At 42.6% G+C, this 27,937-nt stretch overlaps 1 protein-coding gene across 1 annotated transcript; it reads left to right on the forward strand.

Annotated features, from left to right (window-relative positions):
• Positions 1 to 2,864: 2,864 nt before the first annotated feature.
• Positions 2,865 to 22,088, forward strand: meox1 (mesenchyme homeobox 1). The gene is made up of 4 exons (XM_079372048.1): positions 2,865 to 3,723; positions 11,966 to 12,900; positions 17,404 to 17,576; positions 20,784 to 22,088. The coding sequence occupies exons 2-4, from the start codon at positions 12,402 to 12,404 to the stop codon at positions 20,904 to 20,906; spliced, it is 795 nt and encodes a 264-aa protein (XP_079228174.1). The 5' UTR covers positions 2,865 to 3,723; positions 11,966 to 12,401; the 3' UTR covers positions 20,907 to 22,088.
• Positions 22,089 to 27,937: the final 5,849 nt, after the last annotated feature.

Consider the following 27,937-nt stretch of genomic DNA (forward strand, 5'->3'; position numbering starts at 1 on the left):
TTGATGATTTGTCACTTTATACATTAGAATCATTCATTAGCTTAAAGTGGGACATTAGCTTGTTTAACATTACAAAAAGAGCTATTTCATTTCATTATGCAGATGTTGCACTTGGAGCGGCAGCAGAACCGGAAGGTGGAGGGTTCGATCCCCAGCTCCTGCAGCTACATATCCGATGTGTCCTTGGGCGAGACACTTCACTCCTGAATTGCTCCTGATGCTTCTTCAGCGGCGTATGAATGGGATTAAGTCACTTCTGCAGCCTCAGCCGTCAGTGTGTGAATGTGCAGGTGTGACCTTTTGGAGTGAAAAACATTTTGAGTCCGAAGACGAGAAAAGCAATTAACAAGCTCAAGTCCATTTTAGCACTTTACTGCAGGAAGAATAGTTTTATATTTCACATTGTAAAATTCTCACATTTTCTCTATTATGTGCTAACTGAATATTTACGAGACCTTCATGGTATATGATTGAGCGATATTCCTCAGTGGTGAATTCAAACATAACAGCAAAGAGGATTACAGCTCAAGTCTTTGGCAGTCGGAGCTGAAACAAGGATGAACGCAGCATCGAATTTCCTCCGACTTGTTTGGCAGTTGTCTCTCGTTTCGTGGTCGCAAAACATCTCCGAGCGAAGCCCCCGAGGGAGCCGAACGTTGGATTAGATACACAAGAGAGCCACCCAGGCTTCATCATCACATTATACAACACTCAGCGAGAGACGTCTGCTTCAGCTCAATTCAAAGTGAAAGTGATGGAGACCATTTTTTCCCCGTCAGGAGCAGGACGCTGTACGCAGGAGTCAAGCTGGTGGGTTGTTTGTGGTTACAGCTCGAGCATGGGAACAAGAACATGGAGACGTGTTTTAAAGAGTCCAAACTGAACACGGGGTTTGAGGACAGGAAGAGGATTTTAAGAAGCCATGATCTGACCCCCAAAGTCCAATCACTCACTGTGCACACACACATCAGACAGACACGCCGAGACACGCTAAGGAGCATTCAGAGGATTTACTATTATACATCAGTAATATTGCTTTACGTGTTCAGTTCTGATGATCATAAAGCAATCATTTAATAAAATGTGTTTTCTTGATAAAAAAAAAAAATCTACAGATAACGTTCATCTGCAATATCTAAAATAAATCCAATCCAGCCTTTACATGTCTGATGACGTGTTCTGATGTCATGCATGCATGGGACAGTATCTCAGTCTGTACCGAAGGGTCGACGGTTCAAGTTCCAGTGTGGATCAAAATATGGAAGTTTGTCTGATATCTGGAGAGGTGCAAAGGGACTTCCTGAGTCCTGCCGAGGTGGCTTTGTGTGTGTGTGTGTGTGTGTGTGTGTGTGTGTGTGTGTGTGTGTGTATGTGTGTGTGTGTGTGTACTCATATACTTTAGTGAATGTAATGTCGAACATTAGAATCTGTAAGAACATTTGAGTCCTGAAGTCAAGAGATGTCACAAAGTAAAGTCAAATATTGACAAATGAAGCTAACCGCTACGTTAAAGTTACAGAAGAATAAAATGGACTAGTTTGTGTTACAGTGTTGTTCTGATCCTGAACCAGAGACATTATTACTACACACGCCGTCATCTCCTCCCTCTCTACCAGCCTGTCACATCAACACACAGCGCTCTTATGCGAGGGAGCAGCAGTGTCGGCCTGACGTTGGACAGCCTGATTGAAGGGCTTCCGAGAATTCTCTGGCTTTGTTGTGCAGCTTCCCCGGAGCAGCAGCCGGAGGTAATGGCTTTAGCAGGGGCAGGTACACAAAGCTCCAGTGGCCACAGACCGGAGCTGCACAAACTTTACTGTTGACATCTGGAATTTCTTTCCTCCCTTTGGTTTTTTATTTTCTTCCTCATCTTCTTCCTTTTCGCCCCCCTCCCCCCTCCCCCCTCCCCTCTCCTCCCTCCTCCCTCCTCCCCCCCCGTTTTGATTGAGGGCTGACTCGCTCGGAGCAGAATCCATCATCATAAAAGCGCCAGCCAGCTAAATTTAGACGTTTGTTTCCTGGTGCCTGTTCTGGCACTGCGTATTTTACCACACATGATATCATGCCCCTCCACCACTGCTGCTGGCGTGACCCCACTCTGACCCCCTGCACAGCTTCTCTGCTACATGGAGGCTGTCACTGCCCATTCATCTCACATCACAGATACTTAAGACTCTTATCATTCCCTCGTCTGCTGTGGTTTGTGACAGGGCAGACGTTTTGGTAACCCTAACATTACTCTGGATGAAACCCAAGAAATGGACGCTCACGTTGTCATTATGCAGCGGATAATATCACCGGCAGTCCATTACATGCTCTTATTATTATTTCCACTGTAAGTACAATTCAGTACTTAAATGCATCTCTTATCACATTAAATGAAGGTCGTTTCTTTTTATTCAATCTACCAGAATTATGTTTTTTGCCTTTGTGCATCGGTGTTCAATTTGGTATTCATGATATTTAGATTCCTTTGCTACAAAAATACTGCTCAAAATGTCATGATTTGGTTGTTAGTGCCCTCCCACTTGTGAGTGTTGTTGGTTGTAGATTATTAGAAATGTTTCTGTGTCTTCAGGCTCCGACCTTCATCACTCCAAAAATCATAGGACTGATGGGATGACCTCTTTGACCTCTGCAGGTGGATGCTGCTGGGATGGCGTCGGGGTTGAAGCAGTCTGGAAATCTTTCTGGTTCAATAGATCGCCAAACTGGGAGGATACTTTAGTCAGGTGATTGTTGGGAGAAGAAGACAGGCCTCATGGAAAGACAGTAAAGCTTGACTTGTATGCCAGAACTCGAAGGCGTTGCTCCATTTACTTTTTATTTATTTCAAGTGCAACCAATTTTCTCTGCAGTGAATAAAACAGATTTAGTGCCTCGTGTCTCTGAGGCATCGAATGTGACATCCATCAGATTTTACCTTATGGTGCGTCACGTTACAATGCCGTGCATTGTGTCACGTCACGCCACGAAAACCATTCGATAAATTTTGCCGCCCACTACGGGAAATGTGTCTTGGACTCCAGTGCTCCTCATGTGAAACTCCCTCCCCCGCTAAAGTCAACGTCCGATTCAGAAGACGTAAACAGACGTAAACTCCACAGACGGACAAACAGGACGCTGCTGCTCAGACTGGACTTCCCCTTTTCTATTCTCCTGTGGATCTGTGGGATCTTTCAGGAGTAACATTAGGGGACATTTTAAAAATGTAATTCACATTTCTTCCGACACCAATCCTTGCAGCTGTTTTGTGCTATGCTGTCTAATGTTCCCTCCCTTTTTTGGGTTTATGTCTTTGGATTTTTTTTTACTAGTATATAAGTGATGTGTGTCTTTGCAAACATGTAGAAAAATGTTCTCTTTTTTATTTTCCATGTAACAGGTTGCTCTATATGTTCCTTACATGTGTTCTTGCTGTGGTCTTCCTCGCGTGTGAGCAGCTCCTCCGCTCGCCCTCAAACTCCCCACACTGAGCATTTAGTTGAGGATGGTGCCCCTGCGTCTTGGGAGTGGAAACCCCAAAGAGTTTGTTCACAGATTGAGGAAATGTTTGGCCCGGAGAGTTTTTTGCTCACTTGTGAGGTGTTTGTTGGCCCAGGCTGATCCTGACAAGCCTCCGGGGAGCGCGCTCAGTAGGCCTCTTCAAAGGCTCCCAGCTCCCAAAGCAGGAAGTCCAACCCTGCGCTGCTGGGAAACAAGACGAGGCAGACAGGAAGGAAGGTAATCCATGAACACACAATAGATGCTACTGTCCACACATGCACACACACACACACACACCCACATGTACAGGCATATCTGATCAGTCCCTCCTGACACCCACAAAAAACGAAGGTATTCCTTGGACCTCACAGGCATTTAGCTTGATTTATCTCGTGTTTTGTGCTGTTAAATATCCAAGATGATCATAAGCAGCTCAGTGTGGATGAATCTGGTTTCCTGTGGTGCGGCGTTTGGCATGTGTGCGTACAACTGCTCCAAAGGTCAAAGAAAAGCTCACCGCAGTAGCTGCATGCAAGCTCTTTGGACAGATTCTTTGTAAAACAACCTGATATTTGAATGAAATTTGGTACGCGCGATCACATATGATGGATGGGAGGTTACCGTTTGGAGGCAGATAGATTTATTTGTCTCAGCGAAACGTCAAAAAGTTACGCAACTCTGGATGCTATTGAATGTATCCGATTGTTCTTTTTGGAAATATTGTTGCATCGTGCTGTGAAGCTGCAGAAAAAAAAAGATTGATTGCTGATCATTTTATGGACTAGTGCATGAGACAAACAACCTGGGTTTAAGGTTGAAAGTGCTGCTGTGGCAAGTTTGTGTCTGTGGAAATTATGACAGCCACAAATCCAAGCAGTCTGAATTAAAAACAAAACAAGTCCCACTGAGTGAGTATCTCTTCTCTGACTGAAGGTTTGGGCTTATTTCAGCTGTTCCACCTTCAAACCACTAGAGAGCAGCCTCCAATTGATTTTTCCACGGGTGAAGCGTTTAGTCACGCCGTGGCTCAGAGCAGAGTGAGATTGTGGCTGGAACTAAAGTCTGAAGTTGTTGCCAATGAAATCAGTAGCCTGGCTCAGTTTATAAACTATGTGGTAATACTGTGGCAGCAGGGAAATTAGTTTCTGCGGTCTGGTGTCGGTGAGGTAAACTCTAGCTGTTTTCATTGTTATAACGCGAGCCAACATGGAAGCTGGAAACCCCATAATGAAAGACAAGACAACATGTTTGGGGTCAGTTCACTGAGCATTGAGAAAGTTCATTCTTTCAGTGAAGTACAAGAAGAACAATTTGTTCCTGAAACCACCAAATTCTGTTCGAGTCCACTGTCGAGTTCAGTGACACATTTGGTCCCAATGTAAGACGTAATGGCCTTGATAACAAAGTTGTTCCAGGACTAATTAAAAAAAAAACCTTGAAGGACACACGATGAGTTCACACCTGTTAAACAGAAGCAACTTTCAACACATTTAGATTTAATTGTCACGTTGAAATGAAATAATTTCTCCATTTTATCATTTCTGGTTGACTGTGTGTAAAGTGACAGATGTTGACAGATGTTTTGATCAGCGTTGCCTTTCTGATCCAGAGGATTTGAGTGGTTTTTTTCACTAATCACAATTAAAAAAACACAAAAGCTTCTCTGACGTCTGAGCGTAGATGCTGCATACCTTCCTTTCATTATTCTGCAACATGCCCACGCACTCTTCCGTCAGTATCTTGGAAACAGTCCCTGAAAGGACAATGGTTACATTTTTTTATTATTTTTTTTAACTTAGTGGTTTTAGGATTTTTTTTTTCCAATAACACTTTGTAACACTATTTTTTTTGGTTGCTTAATGACTCTTTTAGATTTGTAGCCAGTATCTTAAAATCAGCACCATGACGCCACCTCGTTTGTCCTTTAAGGTGAACTACTTCTGACCTATAACAGTCACCTTGTCTCCCTCTGTTCCTGAAGATGTGATTGAAAGCTGGCCTCAGTCATGCGCAGTACACTCGCTATACGGATAAGTGTTGTGAATTTATATCGCCATTTAAAAGTCTCGATCCCCAGCTTCTGCAGCTGCATTTCAACTTGTCCTTTGGCAAGATACTTAACCCCAAATTGCTCTTGCTGCTATGTCAGAGATGTTCAAATAGATTTGAATGGATGAGTTAATACTGATGGATATTTTAAGCATCACCCTCTGCCATCAGTGTGTGTGAATGTGTGTGTGTGACCTGCCGTGCAAAAGTGCTTTGAGTCGTTAGATGACAAGAAAAGTGTTTTTCAAGCTCAAGTCCATTTACCTTTTATAACGTCTTGTGATAATCATCCTGTTCTGGATCCTTAATGGTTTGGGATTATTTTCAAAAGGTCATTTTTGATTAAAAAAAAATAAATCATAACCTGCTTTAAATAGCAGACACACAACATTAGCTTCCAGCTTAAAATATGTCACGTTGGATGAACACTTAGTGTCGACGTCATCCAAAAGGCCAATAAAGATGTACCAACGTCACCTGTATTAGACCACCATGTTCCTCTAGCACTCTGTTTAAAGAATAATCCTGAGGTGGTATAAACTGGCTTTAACCTCGAGGGTAGTCTGAAAATCTGGGTGCTTGGGGAAAATGGTAAACAACCTGACAGATAATGAGAGGCCAAAGCCGGGGAGAGCTGTAACATTCCCTCACAATAGTGGGACAGTTGCCAACACCTGATTCCAATCATATGTCATCATATGTGATTATTAGCACCTGCGGGTGTCCCCCTCCCCTCCTCCCACCCACACACACACACACACACACACACACACACACACACACACACACACACACACATGCATTGCTGATATGCTCTCAGAAACTATGAACAATCATTAGATATTCTGCAGAAAATTCCAAGTAATGGTATCACGTTGGAGCACAAATGGTTTCTATGATGGATCGGTGCGTCAGTCAAACATGCAGACTTTTTATATGTATATCTGAGCCAAGTGTTTGCAACAGAGCCATTAGTAAATATGCTGAGAGCTGCACTGTGTTGGCCAAGAGTTACATTTTCTTTCAAGAACGCTCATTTGTAGTTGCTTTCTTTTTTATTTCCACCATTTGTTAATTGATTAACACCAATTTCATTGGCTGTTTTTGTCCAACGTGCTGAGTGTGGGGTGAGGTAATGGATTTTATGAACTTCTCGGCTTGTTTATTAAATAATTGTCCTGACCTGTCAGTGCCACTGAACTTCACTTTGGCTATGAGGACTCGTCCAGCCAATTGGATTCTACATGTAGCGTAAACAAATGAAGCCCAACGTTGCTTTCAGAGAGTTTGGTGCTGATAAAAAAAAATCTTCATCCACATAAGAAGGAAAACACATTTACAAACACTTATAAAATTCATGCTTGGACAGCCGGCATGAACATCCTGGCTATTTTTAGTCACATTATTTTTTATGGTTGTTTCCTAAAACCAGTTTATTATCATTTTTTTAAACTCAGATTTAAATCTAGCATTGACAAATCAGCCATTGTTGTTGTTGTTGTGGTTGTCCAAAATGGGCATGCACAAATTGACCGTCGAAGAGGAAGTTTGAAATTAGTCGCAGACATTACAGAGCGGTGAGCAGCTATAGGAGGACAGATGTTTTCCTCAGAACTGGAAGTGACAGAAACAAAGAGTTCGAAAGAAAATTGATTTACAAACACAACTTCAAATGAAGACTGTTTTTTTTTCCTTCTGGATGTGTAACTCGGCAAATGCATGCTAAATCAGCATTATTCAGAAGGTTAGACAACCAGCTGTGATAAGGTGAACACAGCTCGTTGCACTTGCCCTGAGAGAATTATCACTTCCCCCCTCGGAGTGGGAGTTTTATTTTGACAGGTTTTCACAGTCAGGACGGCTGGCAGCACGCGTGTCATTTGGCTAAAAATCCAGTCCATTCGTCAGACGAGCAGTCCCTCACTTAGCCAACCCTGCTCATGACTTAAGGTAATACTTTTGGCAAACTAAAACCTAAAAATCACACCATCAATTTCACCCACATCGTTGAACCTGTTTGTAAAATCACTTGTGTGAATTAGCACTTCAAGTGACCCCTCAGCTTTCCCACTTTGAAGTTGACCTCATTCAAAGTCAAGTTTCGGAGAAAATCATGATTATGGCGGCCAAAAACATTAAAGATTTCACACTGTGTTATTAAAAGTGGTAAGTGATAGTTGAGCCTTTTTTATATTACATTCTGTGGTGCAGCTTACTTAGCAGGATTATGTTTTACATGCCAACCATTCAATGAGCTCATAAAATATGATGCAATGGAAGAAACCATCCAGCAGTAGTGATGGCAAACAGTAGTCTTGTTTATTGGCTCCTATCTGTTAGTCAACTCGTCAGCTGATAGTATCTCAGTGGCTTTGATTGGTTTACAACAGTGGAAAGAGTTGACTTCATACAGGGCAACAAAGACCTCAGAATGATTAGACCAAATCTTGGAAGTTGGACTGGAAACACTTTTTTTTTTTTTTTCTATCATCAAAACTTTTTCCACCCAAAATGTTCCCGTCCCTCCTTCTCGTGCTCCCTTCCCCGCTCCTCCCCGGGACAGTAGCAGAGATAAGGGGGCTCCCGCAGTCCACTAGGACCCAGGTGAACTTGGGGTCACACAGGGTCGCGCTGTCAGCCTCAAGAGACTGATGGAGGGCCTTAATCCTGCCAGCGTCATGCAAGATGGATCAGATGAAAACACACACACACACACACACACACACACACACATACCTACACTAACACTTTCTCACACACTCATTCACAGTTATACTTGGAAGCATTAAGTCATATCAACTTTTTGCTTTATATTACATTATATACATTATATCTTGCATCATTTTACAATCTTTCATTTTATCTCACACACACTCTTTCTCTCTTTCTCACACACACACACACACACACACTCTCACTCACACACACACATGCAATGTTAGACTGACAGAAACAGGTTGCAGGCAGGGTGAGGGGAGATGTGACTCACGTCAGGCTCATTTATCAGCGGTCCGTGGTGTGTATGACTGAGCTTGAGTCCTCGCTCTTCCAAGCTCCTCAAACAAACACTCCTAGAAAAACAGGGAGAGCTGAAATTCCCACTAACTTAATCCACATTTCTGTCAATAGGCCTATGTGACGTCATTTGCAACGTTCTCAAAAAGCTCTGGATCATGATTTAAAGATATATAACATAAGAATACACATATATAAATATGTATTTCTTTCTCATGCGTTTCAAATGCGTCGAATTCTCCAGAAACGTCTCGACATGGAGACGATATTCACCAATACAAACAAACATCAGTAACAATATGGACACATTTAATATAAAAAACATATTGTCATACTCTTTATGTTAACCAGTAGGGGGCGCTATCTGGTTTTCTCGACTCTTGTTCGACATCAGCAGCTGAAGAAGTTCGCACTTACATCATGCAGTTTTATTTTTTTATAAAGAACAAATAGTTTTTTTTAGTAACAACACAAGTTTAGAAAAACAAATATTATTTGGAGTTATAAAAAGAAAAATGACAAAAATAGACCTCTTTAACCCAGTATATTGACCCCAAGTTTCATGAACCAGTATCTCGACCCAGTATTGTGACCCAGTATCGTGTCCCCCAGTATCATTACCAAGTATCTTGACCCAGAGTGTCATGAGTCATATCGTGACCCACGTATTGTCAATCCAGTATCATGATGCATATCGTTGGTTTTGGTTCTTAGATGTGTCAACAAACCCTTCTCAGAAAATGGAGGAAGGCGGTAACAATGTGGCTAACACGCTAGGTTTATGTTAGCTAGCTTGTTAGCTGTTTTCACTGAAACTTCAATATGAGGAAAAATAATGTCTAATTACATAAACAGAAACGACACCACAGATCACAGAGCCCAGTACGATGAGGTCGCCTTTGATGTAGACCGAGTGTTGGACCAAGAGGGCTGCAAAATTAGGAAAAAAGTGCTCACCCCCCCGTTAGCTTAGCCGAGTCTGTTGACAGGTCCATGACACATTTCAAAGGTTTCACGTCTGAGCCGACTTGTCTTCAGTTCAACGGTTGCTTTGTGGTTTTTGTGTTTATATGTTCCTGAAAACTATTGTGACAAGTGATACTATGTTTCCACATCGCAATTGTTCTGCATGTAGCCTAGCAAATAGAAACCACATCACTAAGACCGAGTGTGCCCTCCGAAAACCCTCAGATTCCTTCTCTGCCTCTTTCTGACCCGCCTTCATCCGTTTTATAACATTTAGAAAAGTTATTAGGGGCTTTCTTTAAAATGTACAGATTTTCCCATGAACTCCTTTTATCTCTTTGACTGAGACACGTGCACATAGACTCGCAGTGACGTATATTTACACAGCACACACACTAATTTATACTGACACACAGATGGCCCCTGCTCTGACCACAAATGTAGAGTAACCTCTGCTCCCTGCGGTGCGGCCGGGGCTCAGACTGCCAGTAAAAGCCGGGGATGCTTCATGGCTCAACAATTTGCTGGGTAAATGGAAAGGGGTTTGGTGTGTGACCTTAAACACTCTCCCTTCTGCTGTTCTCTATCAGACTTTCTCTTTTCATTTTCATTTCGTCAACTTCTCGTTTGGTTTGCTTTCAGTAAATCTAACTTTCTCATGTCTTATCTTTATCTTTATTTTTTTTGTGTGCAGTTTATGCACGTATCTTTTTTTCTGTCGTAGTTTAGATCCTGGCTTCCTCTTGATAGAATGATTTTATGGTATAATGCAGGTTATTTTGTTGCACCTATAGGCTTTTTGTAGCCACCTTTTTAGCATATATCTTTTTGCTAAATGTCTTGCCATTAGTCCCCGTTTCTTCTTCTTTCCTCTATCATATCTCTAAATCTTCTCTTTGTCCTCTCTGTTGAGGTGTCATCCTCCTCCCTGTCCTGTCTGAGAGGTCAGGAGCAAAGTGAGGACACATGAGGAAGACAAACCTCAGCTCAAAAATATGAGCAGTATGAAGAAAACTGTTTTTCTGTCAAATGTGGTTCAGTGGGTTTATTGGGTAACGGATACGCTGAAATGGAGTGCAATATTTTGGGTTGAGCCAAAAGGTTTTAATGGTATTAGAGACATTACTTCACAGGGAAGAGGTTTCTTAGAGTGACCTGCAAAAATGTAAAAAAATAATATTACTTACTAGGGATGTAATGATACATCATGATTATATTCGATTTAAATCCATTGGATAAAAAAAATCAATCTGCTTTTGGCTTATCTTGTTCATTGACTGCAGCTGAAAGGCACACAGGCATGATGGGAGAAAAGGAAGGTTATGAAGTTCAATATATGTCTTTTGTTTGTTGTGTGTGTGTGTCTGCGATGCAGGCAATGCAAACCGTCTGCAGATATTGCAAGAGACAAATAAACAACTCAAAGAGCGTAACAAACACAACATGAAAAATGGTGCAACATACGGACGCTCAAGAAAGCAAAAAACGTTTTGCTAACATGTGCTGGGAGGGGCAGATTTATAATTATTTAACCTATCTTCACCCCTTGCTGTATGAAATGTGTTTATTAGTTTTTATGGTTAGGGTCCTTATGAAGAAAAATTAAAAAAAGCCTACTTAGCATTTTTTCTCTCATTTCTTTATAAGAAGTGATGAGATCCTCTTGTGAACCCGTGATGTGATGCAGTGTATCGTCCCTGATTATAACCTCTCAGTTCATCCTTACATGAATGTCCATGACTTTTGTCATGAGCAGTGGGGCTCCACACAGAAATAATAGAACAACCCCTCAGTCACAGTGTTTGCTCTGAGAAAATATGAAAAAGTGCAGTTTGAAATACGGCTCTGAAATATTATATTGTGTTTCACACGAGTGAGAAACCTCCAGAGGTGTGAAAGCCGGCACAGCCTATATCAAATCCAGTCGTCCTATCACCTCAGAGCTAAAGAAAGTCCAGCCAGGTGGATTTGGGTGTGTAGGGTTAAACACACACACACACACACACACACACACACACACACACACACACACACAGAAAGTCATAAAATCAGGGCGAGAAAAAAATCAGTTTTCAGATTGGAGAGGACAGGCAGGGATCAGGGTGCACAGGGAAATGGTTCGGGTTAACTTTCCTCTAAAGGGTGTCAAAAAAAAGGAACTAAATTGGGTGTCAGAAAGCTCTAAGGAGCTGAAATGAGTTGGGGTCCGTGGCTCTCATGTGGGTGGGTGCTGGCTTTATATTTTACAGACAATGTCCCTTTAAAAAGCCCCACGTCTGGAAAGCCCATTAGATGTGCATATAAAATTTCCCCTGTGATTAATAGTTGATGAGGCAGAGTTGGTTTGAGGGTACTACCAACATGTGGCCGGAGGGCTCCTCCCCTGCAATCTCACATTACACTCCATAAACTTGCCACTCTTTCCCACCTAAACGTTTTTTAAAAAAAGGAGGAGGGCTCGCCTGTCAAGAATGCCTTAGAAGAGTTGTGAAAACAGCCAGCCCGAGGAGGGGAGTCATGCAGTTGCGGATGCAGCACTCCCGCCGAGCCACAAGCCAGTCAGATCAGTCAGTGAGAGGAGTGTGTGTGAGAGAGGACAGCACGGCGAGAGGGGAAAGTGTGTGAGAGAGTGTGAGGGCCAGAGGCTCTGAAGGACGTCACAGTCGCTCCCAGAGAGAGAGGGAAACGCGCTGTCACAGGAAGGCGTCTATCCTCGCACCGTGGAAGAGTCAACAGCCTGCAGTGAGACCATGATGTGCATCTAGGCAGCTGAGGGGGATTTTTCTGATTTCCAGTCTTAATTAGAGAAGTTTTTATAACTTCTCCACGAGGAAAATACTCTCTGTAAGACTCTTCTTAAGACTCTGTGAGGTTTTTGCATCATTATGGATCAACCAGCCAGCAGCTGCATGCGGAGCGCCCACCCCAGCAGCCCGATCTGGGGCTGCATGAGGAACCCTCACTCAGGCGTCCCAGGAGCCAATCTGCAGTCGCCCTACCAGCAGGCCCCTTTCTCCCTGCATCAGAAGCCGGAGTTCCTGACCTACACAGACTTCACCAGCTCCTGCCTGGTGCCGCCTGCCCCTCACGCCGCCTACCCCAGAGACGACAGACTGTACCAGGAGAGCCAGGGCTACCAGAGAGCCGACTGGCAGTTCAACCCCTGCGAGACGCGGGTGAGAGCGCCCGAGGCCTGCCCACCCGTCGTTGCGCCAGTAGCAGTCGGCGCAAACGGAGGTGGAGGCCCCGACCCGGACTCTGTAGGGGGAGACAGGCTGCCAGGTGTTGCGTCCGGTTGCCTTGAGGGAGAATACTCGCCGCAGAGCGTGGCATCGGCCGACTCGGACAAGAAGAGTTCCAGTAAGAGGAAGAGAGATGTCACAGGTGAGTCAGCGGGGGGAGGGATGGATGGGAGGCAGCTTGGGGGGGAGTTAGGGAACGAAGAGCATCCAAAAACCAGTCATCACAGAAGGGTTTAGAAAAGACAACGTAGAATTATAAAATGCATATTTTGGAATATTAATAGTGATGATGCAAGTTTGAAAGATGCAGCACAACTTTTGATTTTGCACAGAGAAAAAATGGAGACTGACCTTCTGCACACAGGCGTAAATCAAAGATTGAAAAATGTCCAACCTGCCAAGGTCAAGAGTTTCCTCCATGCCCTCTATCACAGCTGGCAGGGACACAAACCCCACTCTGCGTTTCCTCACTCGTTCCATCTTGAAAGGTTGTACTCTTAAGCACATCAGTATGTGAGAGGTGAGAGGGTGAAAAACTTTATACGGTCAAGACACGCGGTCGCATCCTCTTATTGTGTTCGAGCTTTCAGAAGGCCAAAAATGATGAACGAGATGGGAGAGTTCGGTTGCGCCGATGCATCCGTTGGAAACCGACTATTGTTTAATAACAGATGAGCCCACTCAGGATGACATCAGGCTTCTGTAAGGAAGAGGGAGGGGGGGGGGTTCGAGTCCTCGCAGGTGTTACTGACTGAATCTGTCTTTGGTAAAGATTTAAGAGTCTTTAGGGATCGAATGGAAACAAAAATTAAACTGTAAGATTTGTTCTAACACAGAGTTTTTGTCAGGTTTGAACTTTTCTCCGAGTGATTTTGTTAAAACATCTTTCAGCTGCGTCACCAAAAACACCAAAAGTAAGCAAAAGAGGTTAAATATTCACCCCTCTCATTAAATCCATTTGTTTTGCTAAAGAATGCACGCATGTATCCTCATATATATAAAACAGCTGAGATACACCTTTGTGTGCTTTTGGATTAGAGTGCAATTTATCGCCCGTCTCAGATTTCCTACTTGCTAATAGGAAGCAAGAAGAAAGCGATATCCATGACGAAGCGGTTCCTCGAAGTGTCACACATAACAAAACCAAAACGGGCGAAAAAGGATGAAAGCAAGCATTTAAGTTTGAATGAGAATCAAAATAATGAACAATAAATGTTCCCAATTTATTAAAGGGATTTTTTTGTGTTAATTTATTTATTATCTATAAATCTGAAGACAGAATGAGTTGATATTTTCTAACATTCATTTGAATGTGGACGTTTGGAAAGCTGAAGAAGCTTTTTGCAAAAAAAATTTAAAGATTCAGTTTGGGTTACAATCCCTTTATTTAGAGACAGGGAGAGAGAGAGAGAGAGAGAGAGAGAGAGAGAGAGAGAGAGTGGGGAACAATGTGCTGAAAATGAGCCACAGGTCAGATTCGAACCCGGCCCCCCCGTCATAAAGGACTACAGCTTCTGTACATTGGGCGCACACATCAACCACTAGGCTACCAACCTTCCTTTTTGCACACATTATAAACCAGGTTTTTTTGAAGTGAGTTAAAGAAAAAAACGTGTTTTCAAAACTTCCTTTACTTTATCAATGAAGTTTTCTGCATCACAAACCAACAATTAAACACAGACGGATGTCAGACAGTAGTGTGTCTGAACTTCTTTGTTATTAGCATTTATAGCTGATTTAAAAGAGCACAGATTCTTATGATTTTATTAATAAAAGCTACATGACTAATGTCTTCAACAGCCAAATTAAGGGGGATTGTGGGGGCGTGCAGACCTCCCCCCTTCCTCTCGTACCTTATTGTAACCTCCCTCAATACACTGAAAACATGCCAGACCACGTCTGGTAAAATCACTCCGCCTGTGAGCCCACTTTTTACATTCTTATCCATTGACATTTTCCTGTCGTTAAGCCGTAACACAATCTCCCACTGAGTGCATGCAACAAGTCTGACCACTACATCAGCTCTGGGTTTGGAGAAGAAGAAAAAAAAAAAAAACAGAGACATTCGCTCTTTGTGTTGACTCGCTGCTAGAAGAGGGTATATTAGGAAAATGTCCTGAAGGCATTCACATTACAGACAGAGCTGCGTGTGTGTGTGTGTGTGTGTCTGTGTGTGTGTGTTTATACAGATATGGAAATGTGGAGCATGTGTCCAAAAAGCCTGAACCTTTTATCTGACCAGTGATTCTGCTTAGAGTAGAAAAGTAACATAGTGATGCTTTAATAATTCTTCTGTCAGCACATTTAAAAGAAACTGTCACAAATGTTTGATTGGAACCATTTTAGTCGAGGCTGTGTGTGAAGATGTTTCTGGGATAACTTCAGTTGTGAATTGTTGCTTTTAAATGAAATGTGATGGTTAGCAGTGGTTAGTGAACATGTACGGAGGCTGCAGTCCTCTGAGCAGGCGTCGAACCCTAACCCTTCGTTCCTCTCTCTCTCTGGCCTTCCTGGTTTCTGACTACATGTCCACTGTCTTCACTAAATTAAGGCATAAAAAGCCCAACAATTTAATAAATAAAAAAATAAAAACTTAATAATTTATTGGATTATGTATTAAATCCAAAAATTCTGATAATTAACACAAATAAAACAAATTATTACAATGAAAAAAAAGTGTTTGACACACTGAATGTTAATGAGCAGAATAGGAACATTTAATAGATTATGAATTAAGTACATATAAATTAAAGCGTATAATTTATGTTTTTTATCACTCATTACATCATGTCCTGAAGCATCAGTGTATCAACTGATTTCTTACAACTGCTGACAAATAGTAAAGAAGCTTTAAATTAAGAGCGACCAATAAAAAGTCCTAATTTATGTCCTGAGCCCTTCTTCTACACACACACACACACACACACACACACACACACACACACACACACACACACACACACACACAGACGTTGTGCCATCAGTCACACCTGTCGTTTCCACCTGTGCTCTCTGCTTTAAAACAATCTTTAAACTACAGCAGCTCTAATTCCGTCCTGATGAAAACAAACTCCTTTTGCAGCATCCACCCAAAAAAAAAGCACCAAATGCTGTCTGACTGCGAGCCCCCGCTGGGTGCAGAAGCTTTCTCCCCCCTGCAAGTTTACGGTCTCTGGCTGTGCTGGATATTTATTGGGGGGGGGGGGGGGGGACAGTGTGTGTGCCCCAGCTGCCAGGTGTTCAGTCTGACTAAACCTGCTCCACTCAGCTCCCCACCAGAGCTGACGAAGCCCCGGCACACTCGGGGCAGCGCGCCATTAATGACACTTCAACAACAAGAAGAAAGATTCTTGGACTCGACACATGGGCACCGCACCACAAACACACACATGCACACACACACACACACTCACACACACACACACACACGTCCTGGTCTTGCACAGTCACATCTGGCCCAGGTACTGCGGTCCTTTTAATCGTCTGGCTCGCTGCTCTGGCAAGCTCTGAGAAAAACTTCTCACTTTGACAAATTAGAACCATTTTCTTCAGATTACCTCAGCGGCTGGTGTCGCTACCATTGCACAATTATTACCCAACGTGTTTCCCCTTTAATACACAAGAGAGGTTCACTGGAAGTTAAATTAACTTGCTTCCATTTCTGATTAAAAATAAGGTTCAATCTTTTAAGGACAATTGAAAGAAAGGCAGGAAATGTTACAATATTTAGACATAAACAGAATATGTCTTTTCTAATCCCTCCCATATTTACGTGTTAAATCTTAAACCCACATTTCCTGGCCGATCCTTCGAAGCTGACCGCCACGCACCTTCATAAAGATATCCCCGCTTCTTTCCTCCTGATGTATTTGCTGTCAGCTAGAGATGAGTTAATGTGAAGTCCTCCGGAGGGAAACCTTCTGACACACACCCACGCAGCGCTCGGACCTGGACACATCCGCACCTTTGTTCTTTTGTTAGAGGCTTTAACGATGTTCCGCTGCATTCCTCTGCTAACTCAGTCCCTCTGTGGCTGGGCCGGTGGCCCCTGCCCTGCCAAGATATACTCTCACACATACCAGGGATGAAGTTTTACAAGCGCACATTTTCATGAACGTAAACGTACGTATCCATGAAGAGAAATAGGCACAATCACAGAGGTGCACTTGCTAATTTTGACGTCCACTGCAGGTGAACCGTACTGCTAAGCTTACTGCAGGTCAGGGTGGTCCCGTTTTAAAGTGCTGGTTTTGGTGTTTACTATATGAGTGGGCCCCCTATTTAAGAGTCTTTGGAGTTGTGGTTTGTTGGTCGGAAAGGTCCTTGAGGTCTGTTTAATAGTCCACTCGAGGCTGGTCAAGAAATGAGGGGAGAGCTAATTTGAATCAGAGTGACTGTGAGTAAAATGGAACGAGGAAGGTCTGTTGGTCAAGTGCTAGAAAAGAAAACAGGAAGTCAGTTGACTCGGCCCCAAATTTTTTAATAATTCTATTTTTTTTTTTAAATCAATTAAAAACAAAATCAAAAACTCAACTTCCAGAGTAAAAGTGTAAATTTCTTTGCAGCATCCGTTAAATAAATAAGCAGTAAACGTGTCTGCTGCTCCCGCTTTATGATGTCTGTTTTTCTCTCCGTCTCCCTCCAGATATCCAGGAGTCCAGTTTTAAGGTGGACTCCAGCTGCAAGGCGAGGAAAGAGCGCACAGCGTTCACCAAAGAGCAGCTGAGAGAGCTGGAAGCGGAGTTCACCCACCACAACTACCTGACCAGACTCCGGCGCTACGAGATCGCCGTCAACCTGGACCTCACAGAGAGACAGGTACGACGGTGTCCCCTCACACACGGTCACTGAGCTGGAATGGAAAACACATATCATCACTAAATATTGGCCCTTTCTTCTGTCCGTGTATCCATAACAGTTTTGAAATGAGAAATTAGAAAGTTAAAAAAAAAAAAATCAACAGTCAAAGAATTTCTGATTTTAGGAGAGATTTCCAAATTCATACAAGAATCGTTCCAAATTAAATCTCACAAAAAAAAATCCACATAAAGTACAGAGATTCATGTGACAAATTCAAAGAGAATTAAAAAAAAGTTTAATTCAAATTCAAATAACTTTATTAAAAGCCTCAAACAGCTCGCATGAACGACAGCAGAAAAACAAACCACAAATGTGTCACTCATCATCATCCAAAGGGAAATCAAAGAGTCCTGAGTGAAGCTCGTGACAGATCAAACTAAAGGCTGCAGGGTTAAAAATAAAGAATCAAGGTAACTTTTGAAATGTATTTAAAAAGACAGTTAAATATGTAAAGAAGGGTTAAAAAGAGTGATGTTAAAACAAAAGGAAGAATACATTTTCTTGAGTGCCTGAGTTTATTATTTTTAGCATTTCTACTTTCAAATTGAAAAAAATAATAATAATTTGAATAAGTCACCAAAATCACAAACTGCTTGAGGTGCAGAGTCGAGCCGGAGAATCTCTTAAAGACGAAGACGGCTCGCACCCCGCAGCGCTCCAATCCTCCAGACATTTATTTCACCAGGGGAGACGAGTCGAGCACGCACGCTCTTCATCAGACTCACGTCACATTGTGCTGCGCCATCTAAAACACACGACACATGAGCCAATCACAGACAGTCACAGACGAAAACTAAGACATGATACCACGACTTAAATAATAACACAATTCAAATACACAACCCCTGTTTTAACATATTAAAACAATATGTAGGAAGAGGAATCGCTCACACAGGGTTTAATGTGAATAACATCAGGGCGATGTACCGTTTAAAAGTGCGTTAATCTCCCTAAAGAGGCCCCGCTACATCTCCTGTAGCTGGTCTTTTACAAAGAGTCATGTGGTCGACCACATCCACACATATGCACACACTACAGCTGAGTCCATTGTGATCATTTAGATACAATGCACAGCACCCGCAGAAGTTTCTCCTACGTCATGACATCACAAATCACCGCATACAAAATACCATGAAGTGCTTTTTCCACCATATTTTGCCATCCTGTGGTATTCGCACGACGACAGCGTCGATGATTGAGCGGCTACAGACTCGATGAAATCAGAAGAACACGTGTCGATGCTGCTGGATTGAACGTCAGTGTGCTGGCAGACCCACGCTGTCCCCGCTCCTCCTAATGAGGCCGTGGTGCCACAGTGACCACACATACTGCCGTCTGCTCCCTAATCTGTTTCCCAGATCTCCTGAGCGCACACACACACACACACACACACACACACACACACACACACACACACACACACACACGCACAAACGCACACTCTCCTGCAGACGGACTCGCTCGCACAGCCAGCTTCCATCTTCACTCTGAGCTCCCAGAGAAACCTGTCGACTTTTTTTCCGACTCATCCTACACACTCTTGGCTTTCATCTGTCCTTTCAATCAATCACAGGCAGGAAAAAGAACCCCCGAGATGAAGCTCATGGGAGCAGATTCTTCTGAATCCAGGAGTTAAGGTGGAAATTCTTAGTCGTTTGAAAAGAGAAGAAATCACCTTAAAACTTCTGTGGCCTGAGATTCTCCCAAAAAAAATTCTGCACTTTGCTTCTCGAGCCTTCTTGAATTCAAAATGTAGTTTAACTCTTTATGTGATCGTTGCTGTCCGAGGGGAAATGACAGCAAACATTTAGGGGAAAGCTCTGAGCATCCTGTGTTTGTATAATGACATTAACAGGACTTGTTTTATTTGCTTCAAATGTTCTGGCTAGTCACGGTGTTGTTGTCAATCGCAGACTTCACAAAAGAACTCCCTCATCTGTTCTCCTGTCACATTTTTACTGTAATTAACTTTAGCCTCAGGAAGCGTCTGTTTGCTTCTATTCTCGGCCTGCCGGTTAAACCATGATATCATTCTCGTTTCTGAGCAGTGCACTGACACAGATGAGCACAATCCACACAAGCGAGTACATCCTGTGTAGGCTTGACATCCTCATGGTCGACTCCTTTGACCCCCCCCCTGTCTATACGATACTCTCCGTCTGCGTCGGCTGACATGTTTGAGCCAGAACTAAACACTCTCCACGGACAATTCATGCTGCATGCAAGGCCAGCGCAGGCTGAGCCAGTTTATGTACTTCCATGGGAGGTTTGTGGGGGATTATTTGTCCATTTTTTCCGCTGACCGTGCTGCAAATATTGTTCAAAATAGCCAAACAGAGAGGGAAACCACAGTTATTATTTTTCAAGTTCAAAATTGAAAGTAAAAACATTTTACTAGTTTCTGTGTGATCGAGTGTAGATCCTAGTTGTCCAAACTTTTCATGACACAATGCTTCATGTATTTATCTATTAGTTGTTAAATATTTTTTAATTAAGATAAGATAATCCTTTATTCATCTCGCAAGCGGAAACATTTACAGTGTTACAGCAGCAAAGCAGAAAAAAAATCACACAGTGCAAAAAAAAAAAAATTAAAATAGATAAAAATATAAGTGTAGAAAAAAATTGCATCAAAACAATAATCAAAGAGTTATTAAAAAAATATGCATCAATTATTTCCTAAGTGTTGGTAAATAAAATATCAGAGGGTTGTGTTCAGATGGGGTTGTTTTGTATGACCAAATGTCCCGAACCTCAACATTTTCATTTTGTAATCGAAAAAATCTGAATTATTATCTGAAAATATTATTTATTCATCCCTGGTTAAAAAATTCAAGATGATTTAAATGTTATTAAAGGGATGCACAATCATGCTCAAAGTGATGTTTATTGTAACTGTTTTTTATGTTGACATCATAATAATTATTGTCTCTATATGCTGATGACTATATTTAATTATTCTCTGTCTATGTTGATGATTTTAATCTAAATGCTTCTGTTGAAAATAGAGTGTAGGGGGCCAAATGTTTCAGCTTTCAGAGTGTGATTGTTTGAATTATTGTCTCTATATGCTGATGACGCTGTAATCAGTGTTGAAGCTGAATGAACCCTTTTTGATTTGACTCTTAAATGTAATGGAGCACTCTGTTGGTTTCTCCCTGTCAGGTGAAAGTCTGGTTCCAGAACAGGAGAATGAAGTGGAAGAGGGTGAAGGGAGGACAGTCATCGTCCCCCAACGACCTGGAAAACGATGACATAGACTCGGCTGCCTCGCCCAGCTCTGAGTGAAAAAAAGCTGGTCTGCATTTTGTCAAAGAGATGTGAACGAAAATTGAGACCCAGAAGGACAACTGGACATCTTTTGGAACCCCTTTGTTTTTTTTTGTTTTTTTATGGGTTTTTTTGTTTGTTTATTTTTCTGGAAAGCTGCAGGAATCAAACAATTTTAGAAACTCTTTAATTACCGGGGAGAAATCACTGAACATCTCCTTTGCTGTTGTAAATAGTCCATTTTTGTCCATGATGAACTGCATTTTGATACTTCATTGATAAATACTCTCTTCAAAGGCTGCCTCTTGTTGCATTGACTGTGATTAAATATTAGAGAATGATACTTGTGGTCATTGTAGATCAGTGACAAACCATGATGTGATCGTGTTTGAGTTCATCCCCTTTGTTTCCCATCATGAAACCTTTGACGCTTGACTACAACCACCTGGGAAAACTCAGACTGCACAACTTTTGCCAAGCCATAAGTGCCTCCAAATCAGATTTTTATTTTTTTGTCAGTTTTCTTTTTCCTAGGATATAGTGTTTTTTTTTCTGTCATGGCTTTTCTATTCTTTTATAAATTTTGGATGTTATAGATGAAATACAGATGTTGCCTGTTTCTGCAAAAAAAAGAATAAATCATCTGCAAAATGGGGAAAAAAATCTTGATAATTTCTTCCACCCGCAACAATCGAGTTAGGGTTGGACGGTAGGCTGATGTGTTTTCTTGGCTGACGGTGTTATCGTGTGTAGATCTTTGGATCAGACGTGATGATATCCACAGACTTGACAACAAGCGGATAACGGGGCAGTTTGCTTCCATTCGCTTTTGAAGTTGGAAACTGACATCATCAGTCATAAATCCTGTGTGTTTGTGTTTGTGCGTGTGTGCTTACATGCTCCCTTAAAGTAATATTGGATTTTTCCAGACATGGCTATGATTATTTATGGCACCAAAGAAGGCTCATACAGAAATGAGAGACCCTAAAATGCCATTTTATACCACTCAAAATGAGCTATGCTGCTGTTATAAGCCTAGCCCTGAGCTGTGTGCAGCATTTTAGCACCTTTTAGTTTATCTCTTTCAGCGCTGTTATCATCTTGTTTAGGTTGAATCACTGTCCGTGGTAAATCAGGAGCATTGACATTTGTTAATAAAGCTTCTGCTGAAAACTCCCTCAGACAGACGTCAAAGTCAGATCTCTTTGTATGTCAGTAGCTTCAGCTTACACATGCACAGTTGAGATACAAACACTGTCATGAACACACACTCGGAATCGCCTGACAACACGAGCTAGCTAGCAAGCATTACCATCGAACGTCTTGTTCATATCTAGAGGGTGAACAGAAACATCACAGAAGTTTGCCTGCTGTTGCCACGGTGCTTCAGACACTGTCTGTTAGTTTGTGCAGGTTGGGGAATCGGGTCGTGGTTCTGCTCTTACTGTGTAAGAATATTCAGTCGTATCACCCAAACTTCAAACCTGCCCAACGGGTCGGGAGCAGCTGATCAGACGCTTGAGCCCCCGTTTGTAGACTACACATAAAACAACACAACAAGGTTGAGACGGGCATTGAAAATTGGCTTCGTCTATAAACGCTGGAGGATGTGGGAACAGCTCACCTGTGCCATACTTGTCCATTTATGTCAAAATGAGACAGCGGCGACCTCGATTCGCAGTGTGTGGCCGAACCCTGACCTAACTTAAACAAAACGTACCACACAGGGACTTCTCCAGGTTCAAAGGTCACGATCGCAATCTACACAACTGAAGCATTCTCACTGTTTAACTTACTGAACAGGAGTTTTCTAAACCATAAAGGTATTGCATAGAAATCCGGCTGTTCGTTAATATGTTTGCAAAATAAACTTAGTGATATGTTAGTGTTGAGTTTGTTGCTTTTGATAACTGTGGCTTGCAACCTCAACTGAGGTCTTTGTTTGCTTCCAGCTGACGTGATCAATAAAATAAAAACTTTATTAAAACAAGTACAATCACAATAAGCGGAGTAATACATTTTAAATTAAAAAATGGACTTTGTGTCTGGCAATGCGTTCAGCTGATGTTTATGTTCTTTTGCCAACGCCTCACAGATATCAGTCACATTACTGTAGCTCAGGTCATGCACACTTAAGTGAAGTCTTCCTGTATGGGAACAGCGGTGTGTAATCTGGGGTGACCTGCTAAGCGCTACGCAAAATCCCTTTCCGATGATGGCATAGTTATCTTCATTAATATCTCACATGTGGGTCAAATGTCCCCGAGCTCAGATCAGAATCAGCTCTCATCAACGCCCACCTAGATCCTGTCTGTCGCTCCATAATCCTGAAGGATGTTTTTATAACGCTGAGTGGTCTCCTGCAGACCAAACGTAGATCTCTCTGATTGGTCTGAAGTGACCTGACAGGCTCTGACAGACCTATAAGTAGACCTGGGTGTGTGGCTTTGAATAGGAACATTCATTTTTGGAGACCATCGGCGCTCACAAAGGGCCATTAACCTGACAAGGTGGAGTCGCACACTCTGAAAGCTAAAATATTTGGCCCCCACACTCTATTTTCAACGGAAGCATCTGGATGGGGCCAATTTGATCTCAACCTGAGTGGAACCTCTACAAACCCACGCACGGGGCCCCCAGGAGTAGAGGGGGGGAAAAAAGAATTAAAAAAAAAAAAAAAAAAAAGACTTGCTGGCTTGGCTGACCACTTGCGTACGATGGAAAAGGGAAATAATAGGTGGGTATGGGTGAAAAGACGGCTTCTCAAGTACAGGATGTTGTTGTAGCAGGTAGCCAGTCATCCAATTTCCTGCTTCCCAAAGAAAACAAGAGGCAGAGCGTCGGAGTCCCCACGCTTACAATGGTGGGCCTATGCTCAGACTCCGGCCAACCAAACAAAGCCTTCAGAGGTTACTGCCCTCTCTGCTGGTCTGCAGGGACCGGAGTTGGTGGGAGGGCGGGATGGTTGTCTCGCACACACACACACACACACGGAGCCCGGGTCAAGAGTTACTGTACGTCTGACCTCTGTGGGCCCCCGCTGCAGCTGCTGGGGGCGGAATAACTCTCAGTCAGTCCTGTGCCTGTTTCCCCCCTCGCTCAGCCTCTATTAGGCTCTATTATTGTATTAGTGGTAATAGTAGTCAAAATAAACCATGTCCAATTGTAATGATAGTATTAATATCAGCAGTGTAAACTAATGAAACTGGAATGTTGTTCTTTCACCATAGAGGCTCCTTTTAAAGGCACACGGGTGGCCAAATTAATGGATTAGACATAATTGGTGGTGTTGTGATTGTGGGATGTTAAACCATGCCAAAACACCCAAGATGGAACGAAATCTAGGTCCCCTTACACTTTTCCTACCCCAGCGTAAACGTTCTAACGCCTTGTCTGTTTTTGTATTGATGTAAGATGAACAGATTTTGCAGCAGGAGAGCGAGTCGAAGGCGACTCGTATCTGAGAATATCTCTGCCGCAGCCACCGCGAATCAAAAGACGCTTTAATTCAAACAACGTCTTCAACAGCTGTGATTATAAAAGTAGCTTCAGCTGCAGGAAACATTCTTGAAATAACTCCTCTTGCTTTGAGTACAACCGTCTCTGCGGGCAAAGAGCAATAAGAAAACATTGGTCAGAGTTTGAAGCAGTCGGTGACTTCAGCGTATTCCTAAAACAGGCGAAGGTACGGCCACGAAAAGCAACACCGGAGATTACCAGAGCTTCCAGCCAAATACTCCATTACAGAGAGCAGTTCGTGTCACTAAGCTAAAAATGTTGCATTTGTGGACAAATGCGGTTACATGTGCAGCTGCACTACATCGTGTCCTTTAGAAAAAAAACAAAAAACAGTCCCAGTTGTGAATCATTTCTTTGAATAGAACAGAAATACTGAAAAATGTGGTCAGGCTGCAGTTAGCCTCCGTGTATTCAAAAAGGATTAGAGTTGACGCAATAACCGATCTACAGCAAGTAATCGTTGCTTTAATATAATTCATACCTCCTGCAAAAATCGGAGAGAAAGAAGCAAAGCAGTCGTTATGTGCCACATTATAAATCAATGTGTGTACGAGAACGTGTCGATGCTGCAAGAATTTATTGTCCAGCTTCATCTGTAACGCTTCTACCTGCTGCTAATCAGCCTCATGTGGGTCCAATCAAGCCCTGGATCGTTGACTGGGTGCACCTGTAGAGACGCACCAGGTGACTCATCATGCAGACTTCATTTTGTGCTGAGTGAAGTCCAACATGATGCAAGATGAGCTTCTAGTCAGAGCGCTTTTGGAACTCGGTGCACAGAAGGATTTAGAATCCAGACTGTAGTCTCGACTTCATTTTTTATTGTCCATGTGCAAACTACAATTTCACAATAAATAATCCCTATATCTTTTTAATACGTGGAATCTTTATTAAAATATTTAGGAACCATTAAGGACATGTACTCAGTTTCAATGATGGTCAGAGGACATCTAAAAAAACAAACAATAATAATAATCAGGGATGCTGCATTTATTGAACACTCTGCAGCTTATGTTTCACATCAGCCTTTGCTCTGATATTTTGCATGTTGTTGGGGATATTTTTCTGCATTTCTTCACGAGAAGTCTCGCGTCTACTTTAGTCTTCAGTGTGTTTCCCTGTATCCTCCTGTGTTGCCTGTAAGTTTCTTTCCTGTGTTACTTGTGTTTTTAGGTTCCTAGTTTCCTGTTTTATTTTGTAATATCTGGTGTAGGTTGTGTTTTCGGTGTCAGGTTTTACTTTGTACTTGTCCTCAGTGTTTCCTGCCTCTCTGTGTTTCCCTCCTGTCTTGATTACCCTGATTGTCCTCACCTGTCTGATTAGTCTCACCTGTGTCTGATCACCTCTGTTTTCTGTTTCTGTTTTCTCACCATCTTGTCGATTCATTGTCTTTTGTCTCTACTACAAGTTGGATGTTTCGCCTTGTTCTCATGCTCCCTGGATTTACCGTCTTTCTCTGCTTGGTTTTTGGAAATTTTGATTATTATTTTTTGCCCTTTTGTTTAATAAATATTTTAGTTTTACCTGCGATTGGGTCCTCCTCCCTGTAAACCCGTGACAAATGGGTGACATGGAGCGCGCCTCAACAGCTAAACGTTTGTCCTTGTTATGTCTGAAATACAACACGTGCACCTTCACCTGCTCTTCCGGTCCAACATTCGTTCGTTGGAAAAGCCAGCGCGTTGCTGCAGCTCCAGCAGCTCTTTGTTGGCGGGAAAGCTCTTGATGGATGGCCTGAGGTGTGAAGGTCAGCGCTACAAGAGGCAAGCGTAGAAATGAAAGCATGTCCTCCTCCTACTGGGCCCTGCGTCTGTGCTGCGTGAGCTCCATCTGCACATTGTTACTGTGCGCGTAGACGGCAGCTCGTTGATCAAACACTCTCTCTCTCTCTCCAGAGTCTGACAGACTGATATGGAGGGACACGCTGTGAAAACCTGAGATAGGGAGAGTGAAGATAACATCATAATGGGAGATTAAAGTCTGAACGGGCGTCTGGGGGAGGAAAGGGAGTGTTTGTGTTTGCAAGAAAGACCTGTAACTGATTCTACAGGATGAGCTGTCATCGGCTTGGAACAAAAAAAAACAGAGCATCTAAGCTAGCTGCTAGCAGTCATATGTGTAACAAAGCATATTGCAGCTTTATAATGACAGGTTTTTAAAAGGTTGTCCTCTGCTTTACTTCTAAAACTAGCTCAAGTCAAAGGATGAATGGAGACCAGTCAAACATCACAAAATGTGATTTGTCATGCTGATACGAGTCTTGAAAAACAGCTTTAAAGATTTATTTCAAATCATATTTTTTGTAGTTGCATCATAAAATTCTCAACGTTGATGACACATTGGGCTTTTTCAATATGTCAAGTCGCGTTTCCCCAGGCCTTAAAGTGAAAATTACATCATTATTAGATAGATAGATAGATAGATAGATAGATAGATAGATAGATAGATAGATAGATAGATAGATAGATAGATAGATAGATAGATAGATAGATACTTTATTGATCCCGAGGGAAATCAAGTTTCTGAACAGTCATGATATCTTGATCTATTTAGTTGGACGGACTGATCTGTAACAACCTTAGGAATGTCTTTTTGGACTCTTCCTGTTGCTGATTACGTTCCTGAAGTCTTACAGTAACAACCCGTCACAAACATGTCTGCCTCACCTTGCCTGGAGCTGCGTGGTACCCTGGGTTTTCTCATCTGTAATGGACCCAGGAGAAACCTAATGGAAGACTGTTCTCCTGTCTTCCTGTCCCTCTTTCTGTCATCTTTCATCTACTTATTTAAAAAAAAAAAAAAAAAAAAAGGGCCAGAGGCAATGGCTACACTCACATCCTGTCTTTCTTCTTATTCTTGTTTTTTGTTTTTTTTAAGCTAACCTGCAGATAAATTTCTCTTTAAGCCTCTCTGTTTTGTGTATCTGTTTCGAGCCTCGCACACATGCAGGACAGAACCCAAACACCAAGAAAGGGAGGAGGAGGAGGAGGAGGAGGAGGAGGAGGAAATATGCGATGTCTTCCGCACATCCTCCCAAGACGGCCGTTGTGTTGAAGGAGGTATACAAGGAGCGTGTGTTGGCATGTGTGTGCTGTCAGAGTGAACATGTTTGCATGCGTGTGAGCTTGTCTGTGTACCCGATGGCAAGCCTGTGTGGAGTCGGTCTGATGTATACAGAACTGGACACTCATGCAGACCGCCTCTGTTCATCCCCCCCCCCCACCAAACGTCTCTTCTCCAGTGATTAGCGACTCCTGCAGGAGTTGTAAATCTTACATTTCCATTGCACAATCAGCCAAAACGGGCCAAAGTTGAGAAGCTGCACAACGTTAAATTATCGGAAACTTCCTACCAAGCCTCCTTTGGATGTTGTGTTTTAAAGCGCGGAGGTTACTAGAACCTGAGGCCGTGGGACTCTGGAGTACGGCTCCCTCTGGTTGGTACTTTGGACCTGCTGCGTCCTTCCTCATGTGGAGCCAGGAAATCCAGCAGAAAAGCAGCAGTAAGACTCTGCGAATCATCACACAGAG

This window comes from Symphodus melops (assembly GCF_947650265.1).
Source record: "Symphodus melops genome assembly, chromosome: 21".
NCBI classification, from domain to species: Eukaryota; Metazoa; Chordata; class Actinopteri; order Labriformes; family Labridae; genus Symphodus; species Symphodus melops.